Source organism: Daldinia loculata (genome assembly GCF_022478755.1).
Source record: "Daldinia loculata strain CBS 113971 unplaced genomic scaffold F4817scaffold_9, whole genome shotgun sequence".
Lineage (NCBI taxonomy): Eukaryota > Fungi > Ascomycota > Sordariomycetes > Xylariales > Hypoxylaceae > Daldinia > Daldinia loculata.
Window position 1 is genome coordinate 411,987 of NW_026054863.1, and position 18,188 is coordinate 430,174.

Here is an 18,188-nt window from a genome sequence, read left to right on the forward strand (position 1 = left end):
GGTGAATACAGTGAACCAAGAGATAACCGAGAGAGAGAGAGAGAGAGACAGACAGATAGGTGACAGTTGGGTAATAGAGGTAGAACAAAACCAGACAACTCGAAGTAAGCTGTAGCGAAGTCCTCGCAACCTCCTGATCTAGGATCACTCGGAAGACTCAGAACCCGCCATGCGCCGAACAGGACACGATCCCATGGCACCTTCACCAACTACCACGAGATCGCACCTGACACCAAAAGCTCTCACCCTTCTCCGAGGTTCCTCAGGTTCATCGAGCTTCATGTCCCGCACACTTCTGCTTCAAGTTCAAGAGGCGCAAGAAGAGACATGCTTCTAGACAAGGGTGGGCGGCCAGACGTGCATTTTATACCAATCTCCTGCTTGCGCGGGTATCAAGGGTCCAGATCATCACGAATGGCGGCCGGCCGACCCCCTCCGTCGCCCAATGGGTTCCTGGGAGTGGTTTAAGCTGTCAATATAGCATCGACCGGCCCAGCGCTAGGAAGTTGCTAGTTAGTTCAAATAGAAGAGAGAGGGAGCAGGGTCTCTGTGCTTGAAGAGCCGACCAGTACCAGGTGATCTTAGCTGAGTGAGGATGAATGTGGCATGAGTACCAGGGAAAACAGTGTCGAGACCGGACAATAGTCACGTTCAACGACGGTTTAGTCTTCGCTGGTTGAAGTAGTGTTCTGCCATCGTATAGGCCTGTTCGTGGCTCAAACCACCATCCATAAACTCACAGACCTTGTCTTCAAAGTCATCTTCCTCATCGACGAATTCCGGTTGCGATGCCGCGGGCTTAGCTGCAGGACCTTTGCCCTTAGAGGAGACGGGCTCGGTGTAAAGGGTCGACGTGGCATTCGCTGGCTTGGATTTTCCCGGAAGACGAGGGGCCTGAGGCTTCTGAGCAGGCTTTTGGGCCGCCGTCGTCGAAGATGGCTTCTCAGCCTGGTTGATCAATGCCTTTCGCGATTTTGGCGTGGCCATTCGCCTTGCTGGTGCCATTGCCTTCTCGGCCTTTAGCATCGGGGGCAGTGCCTGCGACGATGGCTCCTGCGGGGTTGTCTGCTTAGGCTTAGGCGTCGATGGCGTAGTCTCGGGCCAGGTCAGTTGCGATGTTGTCGGCTGAGGCTTGGGCGTTGGGGGCAGAGCCTGGGTCGATGGCTTCTGCTGGATTGTCTGCTGAGGCTTCAGGGGGGGCAGGACCATTGTCTGTTGAGGCTCCGATGTCGGGGGCGCAGGTTGGGGCCAGGTCAGCTGAGAGGTTGTCGGCTTCGGCTTCGGCGTCTGGGGCAGAGCCTGGGGCAGCGGCATCTGCTGGACTGTCTGCTTCGGCTTCGGCGTAGAGGGCTGGACCTGGGGCAGTTGTACCTGCGGGACTGAGAACTCAGACATTGGCGCAACTGGCACCGGAGAGAATACCCGAGGGAATGCCTGGGCTGCCGAGGCTGTAGTTGAGTGAGCCTGGAACTGGGTCTGGGGCAGTGGCATCTGCGGGACTGAGAATTGAGACATTGGCAGGGCGGATGGCGACTGAGCGATTGTCGGCTGAGCCTGAGGTAGTGGCATCTGTGGGACCGAGAACTGAGAGGACGCCTGGGTCAATGGTGACTGGTTGGCTGTCGGCGTCGACTGCAGTGCTGATGGCAGAGCCTGGGACGATGGCGTCTGCGCTGCGGAAGCAAGGTTGTTGGCATTGTACATGCTTGCCTGCAGCCCACCACCAAGGCTGTTGCTTTGCGACGTCGACGAAGACTGTACAGAGGGCTTGGAGACAGCCTTGCCCTTAGAGTGGTACCTGTATGTAGAGTCTTGCGTCGGATCGTCGTTGCTCGAATCGCTAGAGGAATCCGAGGAGTTCAAGGCACGAGGCTTGAACGACTTGGGCTTGCGCATGGGCCGCGACTGAGATTTGGTAGGGGTTTGATCCTTCCTGATCTTGCAGTCGTTGAACGGGGAGGCACCCATACGTTCGTCCAAGCTCTCGTAGCCTGGCTTGTCGTCCGGCTTCTTGTCAGCTTGACCAACGTTGGTGTTGTCGTTGACGTTGGCTTGGGCGTTGGTTAGAGCATCGTGATGGTTGACAAGTTCGTCTTCCATCTGCTCCACGGACATAAAGCCAGGGATGTCATGTTCCTGGACATCCTCTTGAACATCCATCTCTTCTGGCAGGAATTCCTCGTGCTCCGGGATATCCACCTCCATGGGTGTTGGTACAATTGGCGCTGGCTCTTGGGGTGTGACATAGAGAGGCATAGCGTTGTAGTTGTATATGTCAATGGCTTGGCCCAGCGCGGGAACGGCTGGTTCACAAGGGGTGTTGACGTTGACATTGTTAGCTGGATACACAACCACTGACGCAATCTGGGGCGGCTGAGACTCGGGCACCCATTCCAGCTGGTGGAACACCTGCTGGTAGATTGGCTGGGGGGGTAGCTGAGGCTCAGGAACCGGCACAGGAGCAGGTGCGGTCAGCGCACCGAGGACAGGGGCACCGTTGAGGAACGTAGGCGCGGAATTCTCCAGACAACTCATGAACACATGATGATGCGGAAAGTCAGCCAGACTGTACCTTTTACGCTCTCGACCCTCGAGACGCCTAGAGAAAAGAGGCCTAGCGGGAGGGGGAACAGCAATATGACGACGAATTGGCCGGTAGGGTTTGTCATTTCGCTGTTTGCTCTTCTCTTCCAACCATTTGTCGCAGAAGTACCTGTCGCGAGCAGTCTCAGGTAGGAAGGGGCGGTGCACTCTCTGCATGCTGGAGAAGGCTTCAGGTTCGGCAGCCCTATGAGTGATGACCTGCTCATAAGGAACCATGGTACCATCGGGATTCAACAGAGGGGTTGGCTGAGGGAGAGCGGGAGAGAGAGAACGAGCGGGAGGGGCAGGGAGAGCAGGGGGGATAGGGCCAGCAGGGGGGGTAGGACGAGCAGTGAACTGTCCTGCGACTCGACGAACCAGAGTCACAGACCAGTCTCCCCATTGGAAGCAGATATCCTTAAGTTCGCGGGTGTCAAGACTCCACTCAAGCTTCTGAAGCTCATTGTAAACGTAGGTCACACAATCCGGAGAATGGCGATAGCCAAATTGACGAATGTGTTCCTCGTTGAGGTCAGAGAACAGTCTAGGAATAAGTTAGTATGTGTTATTCAAATAAGACGTGTCGCAAATAATGGGGGTGACAAGGTTGGTAGGGTAAGAAGAGTATAGGGGTAAGAAGAGTATAGAGGTAAAAAGAGTATAGGGGAATAGGGGCATAGGGCATAGGGGTAATAAGAGAATGCAAGCCACGTGAGTACCAGGGCAATGGGAATACAAGAGTATAAAGGATACAAGAACCAATACGATAGAAGAGTATGGTGAATGTTGAATAGTATAAAAGTATGACAACAACAGTAGCAACACGATATGAAACCATAGCAACAGGGAAAGATAGAAACAAAACAAAACAAAAAAAGTTTACTTACTGCTTGAACCACATAGAAATGAGGATCTGTGGGATACACCAGACAGGAGGCGACATGCCGTAGTTCTTGATGGCGATAGCGATAGATGCAGCCCACCAAGCATACCAACCGTAGGATGTATACACCCACAGGCCAGCCTGCGCGATGAGCCAGGGGATCACCAACCACGTAGAGACGTCAGCCTCGTCGGATATACCTAGAACCGTGACCGCGAAGAGAGAGAAGAAGGTAATGAAAACAAACCCGAGTGCTGGGTGAACCTTGAAAAGGTACGTGGCAAGTCCCAGCACAAAAGGAATGAAATCGGATAAGGAGGGCCATCCTAGGACGCGCCCGAAAGCGATGATAATACCGGCAAGAAGAGGGGTGATGATGACAGCGGAAGAAGAGTAAAGGGGGGTGACTAGGGTAGATAGAGAGGGCATCGTGATAGGGCGGATAGAAGGCATTGTGATGGATCGGATAGAAGAGATGATGGAACGGATAGAAGATAGGGTGTGTGTGAGGATAGAGGTAAATGCGAGTGCAAGTGTGATCAAGAGGATCAGAGCGTTGGTAAACATTTCGTAAACGTTGTGCGTAAGAGTGCTTATTGCAGAGTGCGTAGGCAGAGAGCAGTAGGCAGTATGTATGCGTGCGTAAACAAGATGTTTGGTGAAGAAAGAAAAAAGAAGAAATTCTGAGATTGAGGGAGGGAGGCCTTGTTTATATAATAATTTCTTGGGCGGTGTGGTGCGTAGCAGGCGGCAGGAAGGTTGGCGATGCTAGGCAACGGAAGTCCTAGGAGACAGGTGACAGACGCAACCGGAGGTGGTAACTACTGTAGACCTGCGCAACCACTTACACAACTACTGTTCGTACCTTAGTACCTAGCAACCAACTTGAGATATGGAAAGGAAGGTACGACTGCAGTTGCTATGGGACTCTATGTTTTTAGGAAGTTGCCAGTTACAACCAACTTAAGTCAGTGATGCATTGACACATTTGCAGTAGTTCAAGATATATACAACGCTTCAATGTGTATGTATGTATCAATACATGGTACGTACACCTACGCAAGTGTATTAGATACATGTACGTACATAGAAGTAAAGAAACGATTCTGTAAGTAAGTACAACAGGTACGTGCTATGGTGCACACCTTATATATGTCTACTCTACTCTCGTAACCATCTTAGTAATGAGGTAGTCATTACATCCCATGGTTTGCTAGAATACATTGAGAAAACATGTAAATACACACGGAACTTCAGACTTGCTTGCTCAGCTGTACGTACATGTAGAACATAGATAATTACCTAGGTACATACCTAGTAATGGAGTAGAATATTATTATTTTGCAACAACAATGACTCTACTCAGTGATCTTTAAAAAGGGGTAAACAACGTGGTGAGAGGGTACTTCTCCTATCTTCGACGATATTAACTACTAGCCTAGCATCTAGAGCCATCATATAGCATACAAATAGTAGGAATAATTAGTAGATATGTTTACGTATTATTCATAGTTTAAAATAGGGGTAGCATTACAATACTCCTTAAAGCCAGTAATATTATCTTTCAGGGCTCGGTTATATTTGATATGTTTACCATGGGCTTCCTAAGGCTAATTCACCTATGTGGATTATTTATGTTTCTAATTCTCTTATTGATACTCTGTTATGGTACCTTATGTTAAATATTCAGCCGCCTTTTCTCTAGTGGAACTGGCTTCAGCTTTCTAGGTAGTCTCAAACTACATTATTTGCTTGGAGGATACACTAATTCTTCAATTCCCAATTAACTACGTATTCCCAGGCCAGGTACCTCAAATCCCTCTGTACCTAGTTGCCAGGGAAGTTTTGATCTTGAACTGTTGTCAGATGAGTCAGGAAAAAATGATTAAGATGGTAGATCTGGGTGAGATCAGTAATTGGCCACCTGGTAACCAGTTGGTAAGTCTTTAAGGATAAACTTTAGCTAAGAAAAACAAACATCAATAGCTTCGCGAATTCCCTGTCTACTAGCTCGTCACGGCTGGCTGTCTATCACTCTGTATATGACTGTATTCATGGGCTTACACCTGGCAAAAATCAACACGTATTAGGATATTGCTTTCAGGGGCTGGCTATCTATGCAAGTAGGTTAGGTACCTAAGGTACCTAAGTAGCTAGCTACGAATATCTAGACAGAAAGGCTCCTGCATCTAATCCTTAGTAAACCTACGTATAAACAAAAACAAAACAAAACAAAAAGTTTACGCGATAGCATCTGATGCTTCGTTGGTCGGGCCGGCTGTAAACAGTAGCTGTCTTCCTGTTATTTATATCTGATGAACTGGCCATTCTTTAGTCTTAGGTATAGTTTTCCGGGTATCGTGGGGCATAGAGTGAGAAGCAAGGGCCTATTTACTAGTATAGTAGTGTATTAGTGACTGTATCAACCTATGCCCTTCCAAAAATAGGGGGAAAGCATAGTCTTCATATAAATCTGGTATCCAATAGTCTAGGTACTCTACAAGGCAACCCTATTACATCCTGACAATAATATTTACCTGTCACGGCATATCAAAGATGTGCTTTACACTAGAGACTGCCTTAGGTACCTAGGTAGGTATGTATTATAGACCTGACGAGAAGCGGAATTTTTACACTGGATCTTCATAGTAAAATTTCTATCAAGTAATTATGTCGTGAAGCACTCTCATGCTCATCTAAGCTATATTCCTCAATCAAAACCACATAACTTAAAGACCATACCTACCATGTCACGATCTTTGCAACGATGCTAATGAGCAAGCCGAATTTAATCAAAACTTTTGTATTGGTACCCCAAGGACAAGATCTTGGGCTAGAACAAGACACAAATAAACCAGACAATGGTATATAACCTAACAATACACCAACAAACGCCCTCTACTCGTCGTATCCTCATCAAGACTATCCCCGATACGCGCCAATTCTGGTCATAAGTCATTATATCAAGACAAGGCAGAAGCCAGACAGACAGGAAACATGCTACCCGTTCACCTTTATTTCCGTCCCCGCGCAAGCAGTCTTTCCTGGAGCTCAACAAGGACCTCGACCCAAGGCTCAAAAGTCCCGCTCTCTTCTTTCGTAACCACGCGTGTGCCTATCTTCGTTGTGAGGAACTCAACAATCTTATCTTCCTTAAATTGCTCTCCGTAAACCACTCGTGCCTGGGGCGTAATGGTGACCTCTACGCCATCTGGAGTACTCCGACCATGTAAGCTGAGTACGACCTCCACTTTCGTCTCCAACGGGACAAGCAGTACCCATGAGCGGATCGAGATAGACGAATCTGAAGTTTTGGTGACCTTGGTTCGGTAGGTAGTATTCAGGAGATGCACGTTTCTCGCAACGTGATTGGCCATCTTCCAGGCCGTACTAACCATATCTAGGAGATTCTTGATCTTGGTCTGCGCTTGGGCCAATCCTCGGATGTGATCCCGCGTGCACTGGATAAAAAATTCCTTTTCCGGCGTGCTTGGCTGTGGGTTCTGCTCCCGATTGGCTGCGATATACCACAGATCAATCCTAGAGTTATCGGGCTTTAGACCTTTGAAAGCGCGGACGTCAAAGACGAGTTCGATCTCTCTTCGGTATGTCATCGACAACGAGGTCCCAACTACGCCTGTAATGGCCCAGCCATGCTGCTTCTCAATTGCTTCGACCCGGGCTATGTTATGTTAGCTCTCCATCATAGTAAATTTTAGACTAAAAGAAATACTAACCTTTGAGGGCGCTGACTTCATTAGAGGTCCAACCCCTACATTGCTCACGAACTTTTTCAGCTTCTTCTATATCAGCAACGCATTCCTTCTTCTTTTGTGATAGCTCGCCGATTCCAGATTCAGTCTCGCTCAGTTGCTGCCTTAGTTGCTCGATTTTCTTCAGTTTCGCTTCGATATCCGAGTCAAGGTCTGTCAGCTCGGATCGAGCAACTTGTAAATCTTCGGGGTCGCAATCCGCTAGCTCCTGCGCAGCAGATTGCAAATTATCATGTTCTAGCTCTAATGATGCGAGCTGCTCCACTAGCTTGGGCAAAATCGAATCGAGTAATTCCTGCTCCTGGTGCAATAGCTGCTCGTCGGCTGCCATACCTTCTTCGATCTTTAGTAGGCCCTCCTTGAGCCCATCTTGAAGTTTCATGCGCCATTCATACCACATGGCTTTACTTAGTAGTCGTGCATGCGACTTGACGTTCTTGAACTGATTGTCTAGGAAAAGCTTGTACTCGGGCGTTGCAGTGATGTATTCCTTGAAAAGTGGCGGGTTCTCTTCCAGAGTCTCTGTTTCGATCTCACGAACTATTCTCCTGCCTTCTGAAATATATTTTTTTAGTTCTCGGCAGGACTATTAACAATTAGTATCTCGCGGTTCTCAAAGTTCAAGGCATCCCTTACATGTTGGTACAATTCTAGCATAGGAACCGTACAAGCACCTGCTACGACGCATTGCTCTAGGGACATATCTTCCTCTTCGGACGCAGCGTTATCTGCTACGTTGGCGGGAGCTTGAGTGTGTCGCCGTTTTGTTGTCGTTAACTCCATGAAGCGAATATTTGTCATATTCAAGAAGTCTTGTAGATGCATTTGCTCTCCGTCATCATCCACCTGAGCTTCGGCATCAGTCATGACATGAGACTCGTCAAAATTGAGAGTACTAGTAGGATGATTGGAGTCGACTTCTTTGAAGCGTCCTCTGGCATGAGGAGATGGTACGCCTGTAGGTGTTTTCTTAGGCGAAAATACTGGTGTTGAAGTGGCCCTATTGTCGCTGATGTCCTCTAAACCTTTGCTGGAAGAGCGAGTCACTCGCCCCGTCGTTTCGGCTTTCGAAGGAGGTGCATGTAGGCGTACGTTCTTGACGGGGCTGCTCTGATGATTCTTGAGTCGCTTGATTCCATCCCTTTCCTCAGCTTCCTCTTCGTCGTCAAGCTCGGCAGGACGTTTTCCAAGAAGGCCTTTAGCACTGCCTACATGCAGACTTTTCCGTCCCTTCATAAAATTTTTCTTGGGAGTCATACTAGAGATCATATCTTTTAGACTTGCTGTATTTTCTTCGTCTCCGTCGACTTCCCTCTCAAGTACTTTGCGGCCATTTTCCTTGTCTGCTTCCAGTTGGCGATCACGGTCTACTTCATATTCCATAACACGGGGGTCCGCGAAGGCAACCGATCTTGAGGGTTCGCGGGGAACAAAGCTATCTGCCGCATCGCCAATGGATTCACGCCGGTCAAAGATAGCGGCCACCTTCGGTGATCCGAGACCAGGCCTATCAGCACCTACACCTGACAGTCGCCTCTTCTGAGGGGTCAGGATAACCCGCGGTGTCGACACCCCAGTCTTAGGATCCTGTTGGAAAACAGACAACTGGCTCTTTTTAGAAGCGGATTTGGGCGTAGAGGATACACCAGAACCATTTTTGCTGGCCGTAGCAGGTGATTTTGGCATCCTCAAGGGCGAATTTCTCAATGGGGTTCTGGGTCCCTGGGTGTTGGGAGTGCCCACGTTGGTTGGATTTGTAGATTTAGGTGTCGTTACCTCTCGAACAGGCGAACTGCCCGGTGTGACAGACCTCCGCCATTCACTAGTACGACGAAGTCCTTTGCCTTTAAACGCGGATAATGCAGGGCTTCCCGACTCTGATACGTTCGTACCAGAAATAACTGCGGATAGGCGTCGCTTTGCGGACGAGTTTAATGCTGGTACATTGTCATCTTCATCAACCTCCCGTTCCATCTGGCGCCTGGCTTCAATCCGGTCCTTTGCTGAAGGTGGGCCCTTGATGATTCCGCCCATCGCCATGGTCATGTCCATGCCCATTGTAGCATCTTCATCGTTCTCGTCATCCTCATTAGAGGGAAGAATACGGCCCATTCCGACTGTCATGTCCATTGCTGTCATGTCCACCGTTGCTTCGTCATCGGCAGCAATGGTACGACGTCGGTCTTGAGACGCTTTCTTTGTAGAGGCATCGAGTCTTTTCCCAGAAAGAACACCACCTACGACAGAAGTGAACTCCATTGACATGTCCTCGTCTTCATAATCATCATCGGGATCAAAGAGGTCCTTGTCGGGTTGCGAGTCTTTCCGAATACCACCAACCGCAACAGTAAAATCCATAGGGGCATCCTCGATCAAGGATTCCTCTTCAGTTTTGGTTGGACTAGTTGGCTGTGTATTCCGCGCGTTGTTAAGCGAAGGGAGAATGCCACCAAGCGCTCGAGTGACATCCATCGACATCTCTTCCTCTTGGGCATCTTCTAGGGAATCAGCGTTGGCTTTAATGATACCACCAACAGCATTTGTCATGTCCATATCCATGTCCATGTCAATACCACCGGTGTCTTCTTGCCCAGCATTCTCTTGATTTTGGGTAGGGCTCGCTTGTTTCGGAGCGGGCTTTTTGGCCCACCCAAATGATGGTATAATCTCTTCCTCTTCGTCGAGGCTCTGAGTTTCGGCGCGACGAGATGCGAGTCGGAGAGCTGTGTCTAATGTGTCATTAGAGTCATTAGTCATAGCCGACCGAGCCGACATAGCAGATGCGACGGAGGTGCCGGTAACCTCATCGACGTCCAGGTCCATGGATACACCGTCGGCATCGGAGTCGCTACCGGAATCTGAACCAATCTCTTCATGGGTTTCTATCACATCATCCGTTCCCTCGGAGTCTGAACTATAGATACTTGAGGCCATCGTGTCATCGTTCTGGTTGAAACCTAGGTTGCTGACGCCCGAGCTTCTGCGTCTTCTCTGGTCATGCGTATCTTGTTGCTCTGGCGAATTGGGAACTAAATCTTCAGCTTGATCTGCGTGACTAGATCGTGAATCAGATGCTTGTCCCTGAGCGGCGAGCGACGATGCTCGTCTTGTAGAGTCAGTCGAGGTTGTAGAATCTTGCATATACTCGACTTCATGAAAAGTATGAAGGGTAGCTTCAGCTGCAAACGAGACTCTTCGATTAGCAAGAGATTTTCTTCGAGCCTCTCGTCGATCATTAATCTCCTTTTCCATCTCTGCTCTTTCTCGTTCTTCTCTTTCACGTGCAGCAGCCTGTTGTTCCTCTTCGGTGCGTACGGCGATCTTTGTTCCTGATGATCCAGAGTCGTTGGTTTGAAATGGGTTAGGTAACTTGTCTGCTCCTTGGGTGGTAGACGAGGCAGGCGAATTCCGGGCAGGTTTTTTGGATTTGAAGGAGGGGATCTCCGGTAGTAATGGCATCGTGGGCTTAAGAATTGATCTTGGGGGTGGTCTGGTGGGAGCTGCTAAAGACTGTTTTGAGAGTATAAGTTGGCTATGCGCTTTAGGGCTATTAGGAGTTGGGGGACATACCACACGTCTGTTACCCGATCCTGGCTTTAGAGCATCCAATCCACCGGGACCTATACTCTTGCTTCGTGACTTCTTTCTACCCCCATTACCGGCTAAAGAACTAGCTACGTCGACAGTGATGTTTTCTTTCTCCATCTTCTTCCGCCCAGGCGACAATCCGACTGACTTTCTTGTTCGTCGCGTGGACGGGATGGTTGCGTCGTTGCGACCAGACATATTGGTAACAAAAACGGATATAGGTTTATGTTAAGTTTCGGCAAGGGAGGGAGAGATGTCCCATAGTCTAAGATGTTACTACCGTTAAGGAGTTATCGTACTGCGTTACTGGCAGGTCAAATGGAAGAATCGCAATGTCCTAAGTCTGTATAGGAACTCTATGAGCTAAAAGTTGTAAGGAATGTAGAGATGCCTCATCAACTCTGTATGTATGTATGTAGGCGCGTTTGATGTAGATAACGTCGAGCTAAATTGATTCCCATAGGCTCGCGTCAATTGAGACTAGGGTTGTTTGTAAACATTGAACATTACGTTGGTGGGGTTTCATTACGATAAAGGATCCACTCAGTCTATCTAACTTTTATCGTTATGCGTTATGGGTGGTCTGAGCGCCATTTCAAGGTGCCCTTACAGATGTACCTAGGTACCTCATACCCCTACCAATACTAGCGTCGAAGCCACAACGGGGCTGAACCTCTCTACCATGGTGGATCCCCACACATCCCACAAGCGAGCCCACACAATAACTTTTTGAGATTTTTCCTATTTTCAATCTTGGTAAGTTTCCGCAAAATCGCAACCACCACCACAACAACACCACGATTCCCGATCCCAACCACCTTTGCGACCTCGACAACACATCGCAAAAATGGCGACGGAATTGACTGTTCAGTCGGAGCGTGCTTTCCAGAAGCAGCCCCATATCTTCCAGAACTCCAAGGTCAAGGCCAAGTCCACGAGACCCGGCAAGGTGAGGCGACACCATTCATCTGTTTGTTCTACTAACAAGGTCAATGTGCTAACGAATCTCCTCTCCAGGGTGGTCGACGATGGTACAAGGATGTCGGTCTAGGCTTCCGAACCCCCAAGACCGCGATTGACGGCAGCTACATCGGTATGTGATAATATATGAAGATTTTTGGAAGAAGGATTTAGGATTATTTATGTCGCGCCGGCTGCATTATACGAATCGCCTCGAGAAATACTCAGAACCATGCGAAGCTCGCGACTCGATATGCCGAATTTTAAGAAAAATTGTACCAGAAATATGAAGCTAATTCTACTTTCAACATAGACAAGAAGTGCCCCTTCACTGGTCTCGTCTCCATCCGTGGCCGTATCCTGACCGGCACCGTTGTCTCCACCAAGATGCACCGAACCGTCATCATTCGACGCGAGTACCTCAAGTTCATCCCCAAGTATGCCCGATACGAGAAGCGACACAAGAACTTGGCCGCGCACGTCTCTCCCGCTTTCCGTGTTGAGGAGGGTGACCAAGTCACAGTCGGCCAATGCCGACCTCTTAGCAAGACTGTACGTTATTCCTATCGCCCTACGAGCTATGTGGGATCTATGCTACGAATAATGCTTCCGAGGGTTGAAACAAATTACTGATTAGTACGGTATATAGGTCCGATTCAACGTTCTTCGTGTGCTTCCCCGAACCGGCAAGGCGGTGAAGAAGTTCAGCAAGTTCTAAGTTGGGGATCTTTCCTGGGCATCGATGGCGTTGTTACTTCATGGTTCTTCACGATCTCAGATACGGAACGGGTGATTCATAGGCTTTCTGCTAGTGCACAGAGATGCAACATTGGCAGTTCTGAGAAATAAAAAGGATATACCAGACGCATCGTTTTGTTTTCCAACGGCGTGAATATGGTTTGCTATAGCTTACCTCTGATATACAAGCGACCAGCTTGACAAGGAATCCTCTAGGATTTCTTAATTCTGTTTGCCGAGCCTCCAGGTGGATCGAGACCGCGGTATTATTGGAGGTCCATTCTGAGTTTGTATCCGCAATAGATTCACTATGAAATTCATCGGTTGCCTACGGTATCCTGACTGACCGATTCTTCGCGACCATTAGTCTTCGGCTTATTTGACTAGGACACCTCCTTGCTAGGCATGTAGGTAGTTGAATTAACAAGAGATGTAAAAGATATAGTAACACGGGCGAAGTTATCAAGGCCGATTCCCTCAAACCATATGGCAAAGCCATTGTTAGATATTTCACCCTGTGAGGCGGTAAGCATATCGTTTTAAGACTTCTCATATCCATCACCCTCAAGGATATAATACTCGCCAATTAAATATCGGGCACTAAGCATACCAACGTTTTCATTGAGTTCATGTAGGTAGGCTAGCTTCTCAGACCCCTTTGCTTTTCCCGTAGAATTTCACCTGCACTTGGGCAATACTGCTTGAGGTAACTATAGGCGGTATCGCCAATCGGTTGAATCACGCTTTCATTGAATCCAGCATTGAGCGGCTGTATCCTATAAATCGCTCCCTCTGCCGAGACAGATGATATAGCTTTACCCATTCTGTCCCGCCTCAGCGCCCTTGGCCGCCTTATAGATAATTCCCTAACCGAATAAACAGCCAGTATAAGTTAGAATTGGCATGTAACATGAAGCGGATGTGCAGATAACACCCGCTCGATCTATTCATAGGTAGGGTCCAAGTGAAACCTATGGAAGCTTCTAAATCAAGTTTTATCTTCTCTCCGTTTTATTACGAGGCATGTGTAAGTTATGCTACTGGCCCTTCTCTTGAAGTGTGCTACCACAGCTTTCAGATCCTTCAAGCTATTAGAACGCCCTGTACGATCTAGCTTGGTGGCTAGATCAGCGTAGTATATCTCTTCTAGCGAGCGGATAGAGTCCTCTAATATATGATAGGGCACACAAAGCCTTTCCGGGGGTTATACCAAGGCATCCTGCATCTACTTGATCCTACTTGTACAACTCTGTCGGATGCTATCGGTATTTCCTGATCCCAATATGCATTACAATATCAACACGGCTTAAAAAGCCACGTAAATCGTTGATTCGACGCCTTCTCTATCGCGATACTTGTTTACTGCACGACTTAAGGTACTACATCAACGTTGTTATACTTCCTCCCACGCTACCCCATAACCGCTCATTCTTCTCATGTTCTAATTTTAGCCACCATGCCTCCTACTTGAGATGCCCCCCTCTTTTTATATTTCAGCCCTATGCTACAATAGCGGAGGGTCGATAATGCAATATGTATTCAGCTAAGCTGCTGTTACTACTCTATATACTTTAGGTAATAAAATATAGCGATCAAAAGAAACATGGCTTCATCCCCGATGCATCGCCGCTATAACGCCTTGATGAGCATTTCATGAAGGCAGCCCGGATTTGACAATGGCTAGGGTTTTCCAAGTAGCCTTTGCTATTGCCCCCTGTTTCTTCGCATGCTCGGATCGAACGCCATTGACGATATCAAAGACGATATACAGAATTTAAGACCTCCTTCCAGTCATAATAACCTCGTGAAAAAAAAAAAAACTTGGAATACTACCTATATTAGTATGACTAGCTCATAGAGTAACTCGGCCTGGATAATCAATGAATTCATAGGAAAGACCAAACTGGACGGAATACCCCACGGGAATCGCTGCAAGTGGCTTCAGCCTGGTACCTAAGTACGTGTTATTCGTGGAGATCTCTTAGGAGATCGGTATAAAGAAAGGGAAAGAGGCGTAATGGCTTTATGTTGCACTACAGTCCATGGTGTGTCCAAGCCCAGATGATACCGGAGTCTTAGCCGTGTTCAAGCGGATAGCTGCAGAGCCACGAGTCACCCTGGTCACTGTAATTGCAAGTATTCGTAAGCATTGTTATTATCAATTTTCATTAGCAGTAGGTAGGTAGTTATGGTAGAATATGGGGTATAAGCATTCCAATACCTATATCCTCTTCTCCTTCTAGACCAGAAATCTTTGTATTCTAGTTACTTATCTAAACTTTACACATCTAGTATTGCCCTTTTGGGGGCTAATAAATCGAGTTCATAGGTACCTAGCTATGGATAATTTTAGCAATGATAATCCAGGGAACTTAGGCCCTTCCCTGCTCGCTGTTGAATGGTTATTTACTAGTATATCGACGCTAGTTGTTGCCTTACGACTTTACGTTCGTCTGCGTGTCTTACGGAAGTTCAATATTGACGATTGTATGATTATTATTACTTTAGTAAGTTAATGGTTCTGTTTCGTGAGCCGAGTTCCCGCAATAGCTTACAGATGATCATATTCTAGCTATGTGCCATAGGCAATGCCGTATTTATCACAATCGCAGTCTCTTGGGGCTTTGGGAAGCACATGAGTAGTCTCGCGTCTAATCCCATCGCCGTCATGAATTCCACAAAATGGTCATACTTGTGCGAATTCTTTCTTATCATGACACCCCAATTCGGTCGCATCTCCTATGCTTTCCTACTGTCGAATCTAATCCCACCATCTAAGTCACGGCGAACATTCCTATGGGTTTTGGTTAGTATCCATTTTGTGGTTGATGTTGTGATGGTCGTTGTATCCTTCGCGCAATGCCGGCCATTTAGGGGTTTCTGGGATAGGAGTATTGAAGCCGACTGCTGGCCTCCGACTATACAGCTGTATACGAGTTACGCTCAAGGCTGTAAGTGGCTAACTCGAGAGCTTCTAGGTGTAAAACTTTCTAATTAGTAGTAGCCTTAGGTTCCGTAGTTGACTTGGTCATGGCTATGTTCCCGTGTAGTCTTTTCTGGAATTTAAACATGCACTGGAAGCAGAAAGCTTTCTTAAGTTCAATAATGGGGCTTGGAGTATTGTAAGTCATTCATAGAGTGCACCCTTATAGCTTTGAAAAGACAATTCATTAACACGTTTTAGTGCTATGATCGCTTCCATCGTCAAAACAGTCGAACTCCAAGCTCTTACACATACTAATGACCTAACTTGTACGGAAAGAAAATATATTTAAAATTTATCAATCCAAGCTAATGGTATATCTATGCTAGACTTTATGGCGAGACTTATAATCTGCGCAACGTACGTTGACACTATCTTCACCGCATGCCTCAAATGTAGCGTCATATGCTGATAGCTTAGTGCATAGTCTCGAAGGGCACCTCGTACTTCTTTCTGCCTCAATACCGACTGTCACGCCTATATTTAAGCCATCGGGAACCTGTAGCAATGACCGGAGTGGCCGTGTTAACAACATGAATACTTTCCTGTCGTGGAAACACGCTCAGGCAACTAAGTCCAAGGGAAGCCGTGGGCCATTTGAGCCACTCCAAGATCATGGATTGACTACCGAGATTATTGTCAACGAGGAACAAAAGATACCCCAACCTAACGCGTACCTACCGAGGATTTTAGATGTTGGTGATACTAGTGGTAGCGTGACTGGCATAAGAAAAGACATAACGGTATCGATTACATTCAATTCGAGGTCGTAATAAAGCGTATAGTTATAGAGAGCTGAAATATGAGGCATGAAGTTAAACATATCTCCGATGTAGCCTGTGGTTACGAGTCTAATGGGTTAGTCTTTAATCAAGAGACATTATATTTACTGAGTTTAGTCTCACGACTTGAAAGAATTTCAGTAATTTTATCACAGACTAGAGCAGCGTTAAAATAGGGGAGCTTATGGAATATTCGCGCCCCGATATATAAGAAATTCTTTTTAAATAAGAGATTCTTCTAAATACATATCTACTTCGTAGATCTGATAACGATAACGAATTTTGGCATTGCGCACCTCTCGAGTTTCTAAGCTTCTTCGCAAAAGAGCTCTATGGAGTGAATCGACAATTAACTTTATATAGACCTCGTGATCTGCCATGGGCTGGTGGGATAGTCTCTGGGCGTCGAGCTCGAACAACGACCCGCTGCGAAAGCTCGACCCGAAGCTCCGCGAATTCCTCGAGCGAGAATCACCTGTGAAATACAGCGCCGCGCAGGAATCACAACCCCGCGCAAAAGAGGAGCAAGCGGCTACGACGATAAGGGAGGTAGAAGAAAAGCAGAAAAAAGCACCAGTTGTTCCAAAGGAAAGTCAATTCCAAGATGGCAGATATGCGCATTTGTGGAAGACATACAGGCCGTTAGCCGAGATCGAGGCCGAGACCAAGAGCGATCACGAAAAGCTAATGGATGTGCTGGAGGGGTATAAAGAGCGCAAGAGCCAGATTGGCAAGGCGGCGCTAGAGAACTGCGCACTCGAACAGGTCGACTGGAGGCAGTGCATGGCGAATCCGACAATGACGGAGCGTATGACTATGTGCCGCGATCAGATCAGGAAGTTTGAGAAGTGCTACATGACGCAGACTGTAGGTGAACCGTCTTTTTCTCCTTTCCCTATCTTGACCTTTAGAAGAGCTATGCTGACTGTAACTATCTATTTGCTGTAAATAGAGACTACTAAAAGCCTTGGGTTACCTATCAACACTCGACCGCTCTCCCGAAGCCGAAGAAGAGATTCAAATGCATGCCGACACACTATACCACCGCATGCTATCGCAAGAGGCCGAGATCACTGCAGCAAGGGAGGAGGGTCGTCCAATTCCTCGGTTCCCCCCGATAATACCGAGACTAGAACAACGGCAACAACAAACTCAGCAGCCGGTAGAAGAGTTAACACCAGAACAGCAGGAGACTCTAAAGGCGCGGTTAAAGAAAGTGGCCGAGGAAGACCGAGCCGCGGAAGAAGAGGCCGTCAGGGCGGAGTTCCGCGTCAAGGCCGAAGTCGCATCGCGGGTGCAGGACTTGTGGAAGCAGCAGGAGCAAGAAAGACAAGCGCGAAAGGCGAGGGGTGAGGAGACGCTGTGGGATAAGGTCACTGGAACTTTTCGTAGTGATAACCGGAAATGATATACCGTATCCTAAGTCTATACGTATGCTGCGATATGAAGTTCACGACGCATTGAAGGGATAATACGTATTATGTAACTCTCGCCTCTAGTCTAGGGGGGTGCGATTGTATTATACTTGTATTGACTACTCACGTTTATACCTGTGTACATTGCAATTCTCGAGAAAATAGTAGAAGCCACTATTAATGTAGGTTGATAGGGGCAGAGATCTGATCGGCTGGGTTTAGTATGAACAAAAAGAACAATTAAATCCCCCAATTCTAGCTAAATAAAATAGTATAATTCCAATGTACGGAAGAGCAGCGAATTTATATGCCGGATTCGACAAAATCGACAAAAAGATACACACGACATGATTTAACATATAGATAGGTAGTATGCGAAAAAAGCAAAATGAAAGGTCTCCCTGGGAATCGAACCCAGATTGGCGGAATCAGAATCCGCAGTGCTAGCCATTACACCAGGAAACCATGTGACGGTTGTGATTG

At 47.4% G+C, this 18,188-nt stretch overlaps 5 protein-coding genes and 1 non-coding gene across 6 annotated transcripts; 3 read left to right on the plus strand and 3 right to left on the minus strand.

Moving 5' to 3' along the window:
• Nucleotides 1–651: 651 nt before the first annotated feature.
• Nucleotides 652–3,919, minus strand: F4817DRAFT_369421 (uncharacterized protein; the record flags this gene model as incomplete). Its single annotated transcript, XM_049307345.1, has 2 exons — nt 652–3,127; nt 3,471–3,919. 2 exons carry the CDS (start codon nt 3,917–3,919, stop codon nt 652–654), a joined length of 2,925 nt encoding a protein of 974 aa, XP_049161721.1.
• A 2,255-nt stretch (nt 3,920–6,174) lies between these two features.
• On the minus strand, nt 6,175–11,330 carry F4817DRAFT_329360 (Spc7-domain-containing protein). Its single transcript, XM_049302268.1, has 4 exons — nt 10,810–11,330; nt 7,876–10,749; nt 7,204–7,825; nt 6,175–7,148 (listed from the first exon to the last, which is right to left on the minus strand). The coding sequence occupies exons 1-4, from the start codon at nt 11,023–11,025 to the stop codon at nt 6,481–6,483; spliced, it is 4,380 nt and encodes a 1,459-aa protein (XP_049161722.1). The 5' UTR covers nt 11,026–11,330; the 3' UTR covers nt 6,175–6,480.
• Nucleotides 11,331–11,579: 249 nt separating this feature from the next.
• Nucleotides 11,580–12,992, plus strand: F4817DRAFT_329362 (ribosomal protein S17-domain-containing protein). The gene is made up of 4 exons (XM_049302269.1): nt 11,580–11,776; nt 11,845–11,920; nt 12,101–12,339; nt 12,437–12,992. Exons 1-4 carry the CDS (start codon nt 11,675–11,677, stop codon nt 12,503–12,505), a joined length of 486 nt encoding a protein of 161 aa, XP_049161723.1. The 5' UTR covers nt 11,580–11,674; the 3' UTR covers nt 12,506–12,992.
• A 1,872-nt stretch (nt 12,993–14,864) lies between these two features.
• F4817DRAFT_357060 (uncharacterized protein) lies at nt 14,865–16,281 on the plus strand (the record flags this gene model as incomplete). The annotated part of the gene is made up of 6 exons (XM_049305872.1): nt 14,865–15,032; nt 15,098–15,476; nt 15,524–15,647; nt 15,710–15,777; nt 15,817–15,868; nt 15,936–16,281. 6 exons carry the CDS (start codon nt 14,865–14,867, stop codon nt 16,279–16,281), a joined length of 1,137 nt encoding a protein of 378 aa, XP_049161724.1.
• Nucleotides 16,282–16,588: 307 nt separating this feature from the next.
• On the plus strand, nt 16,589–18,062 carry F4817DRAFT_301417 (uncharacterized protein). The gene is made up of 2 exons (XM_049299793.1): nt 16,589–17,157; nt 17,243–18,062. The coding sequence occupies exons 1-2, from the start codon at nt 16,669–16,671 to the stop codon at nt 17,696–17,698; spliced, it is 945 nt and encodes a 314-aa protein (XP_049161725.1). The 5' UTR covers nt 16,589–16,668; the 3' UTR covers nt 17,699–18,062.
• A 36-nt stretch (nt 18,063–18,098) lies between these two features.
• Nucleotides 18,099–18,170, minus strand: F4817DRAFT_t48. Its single transcript has one exon. It is a non-coding gene; the product is annotated as a tRNA-Gln (tRNA).
• Between the last annotated feature and the right edge of the window lie 18 nt (nt 18,171–18,188).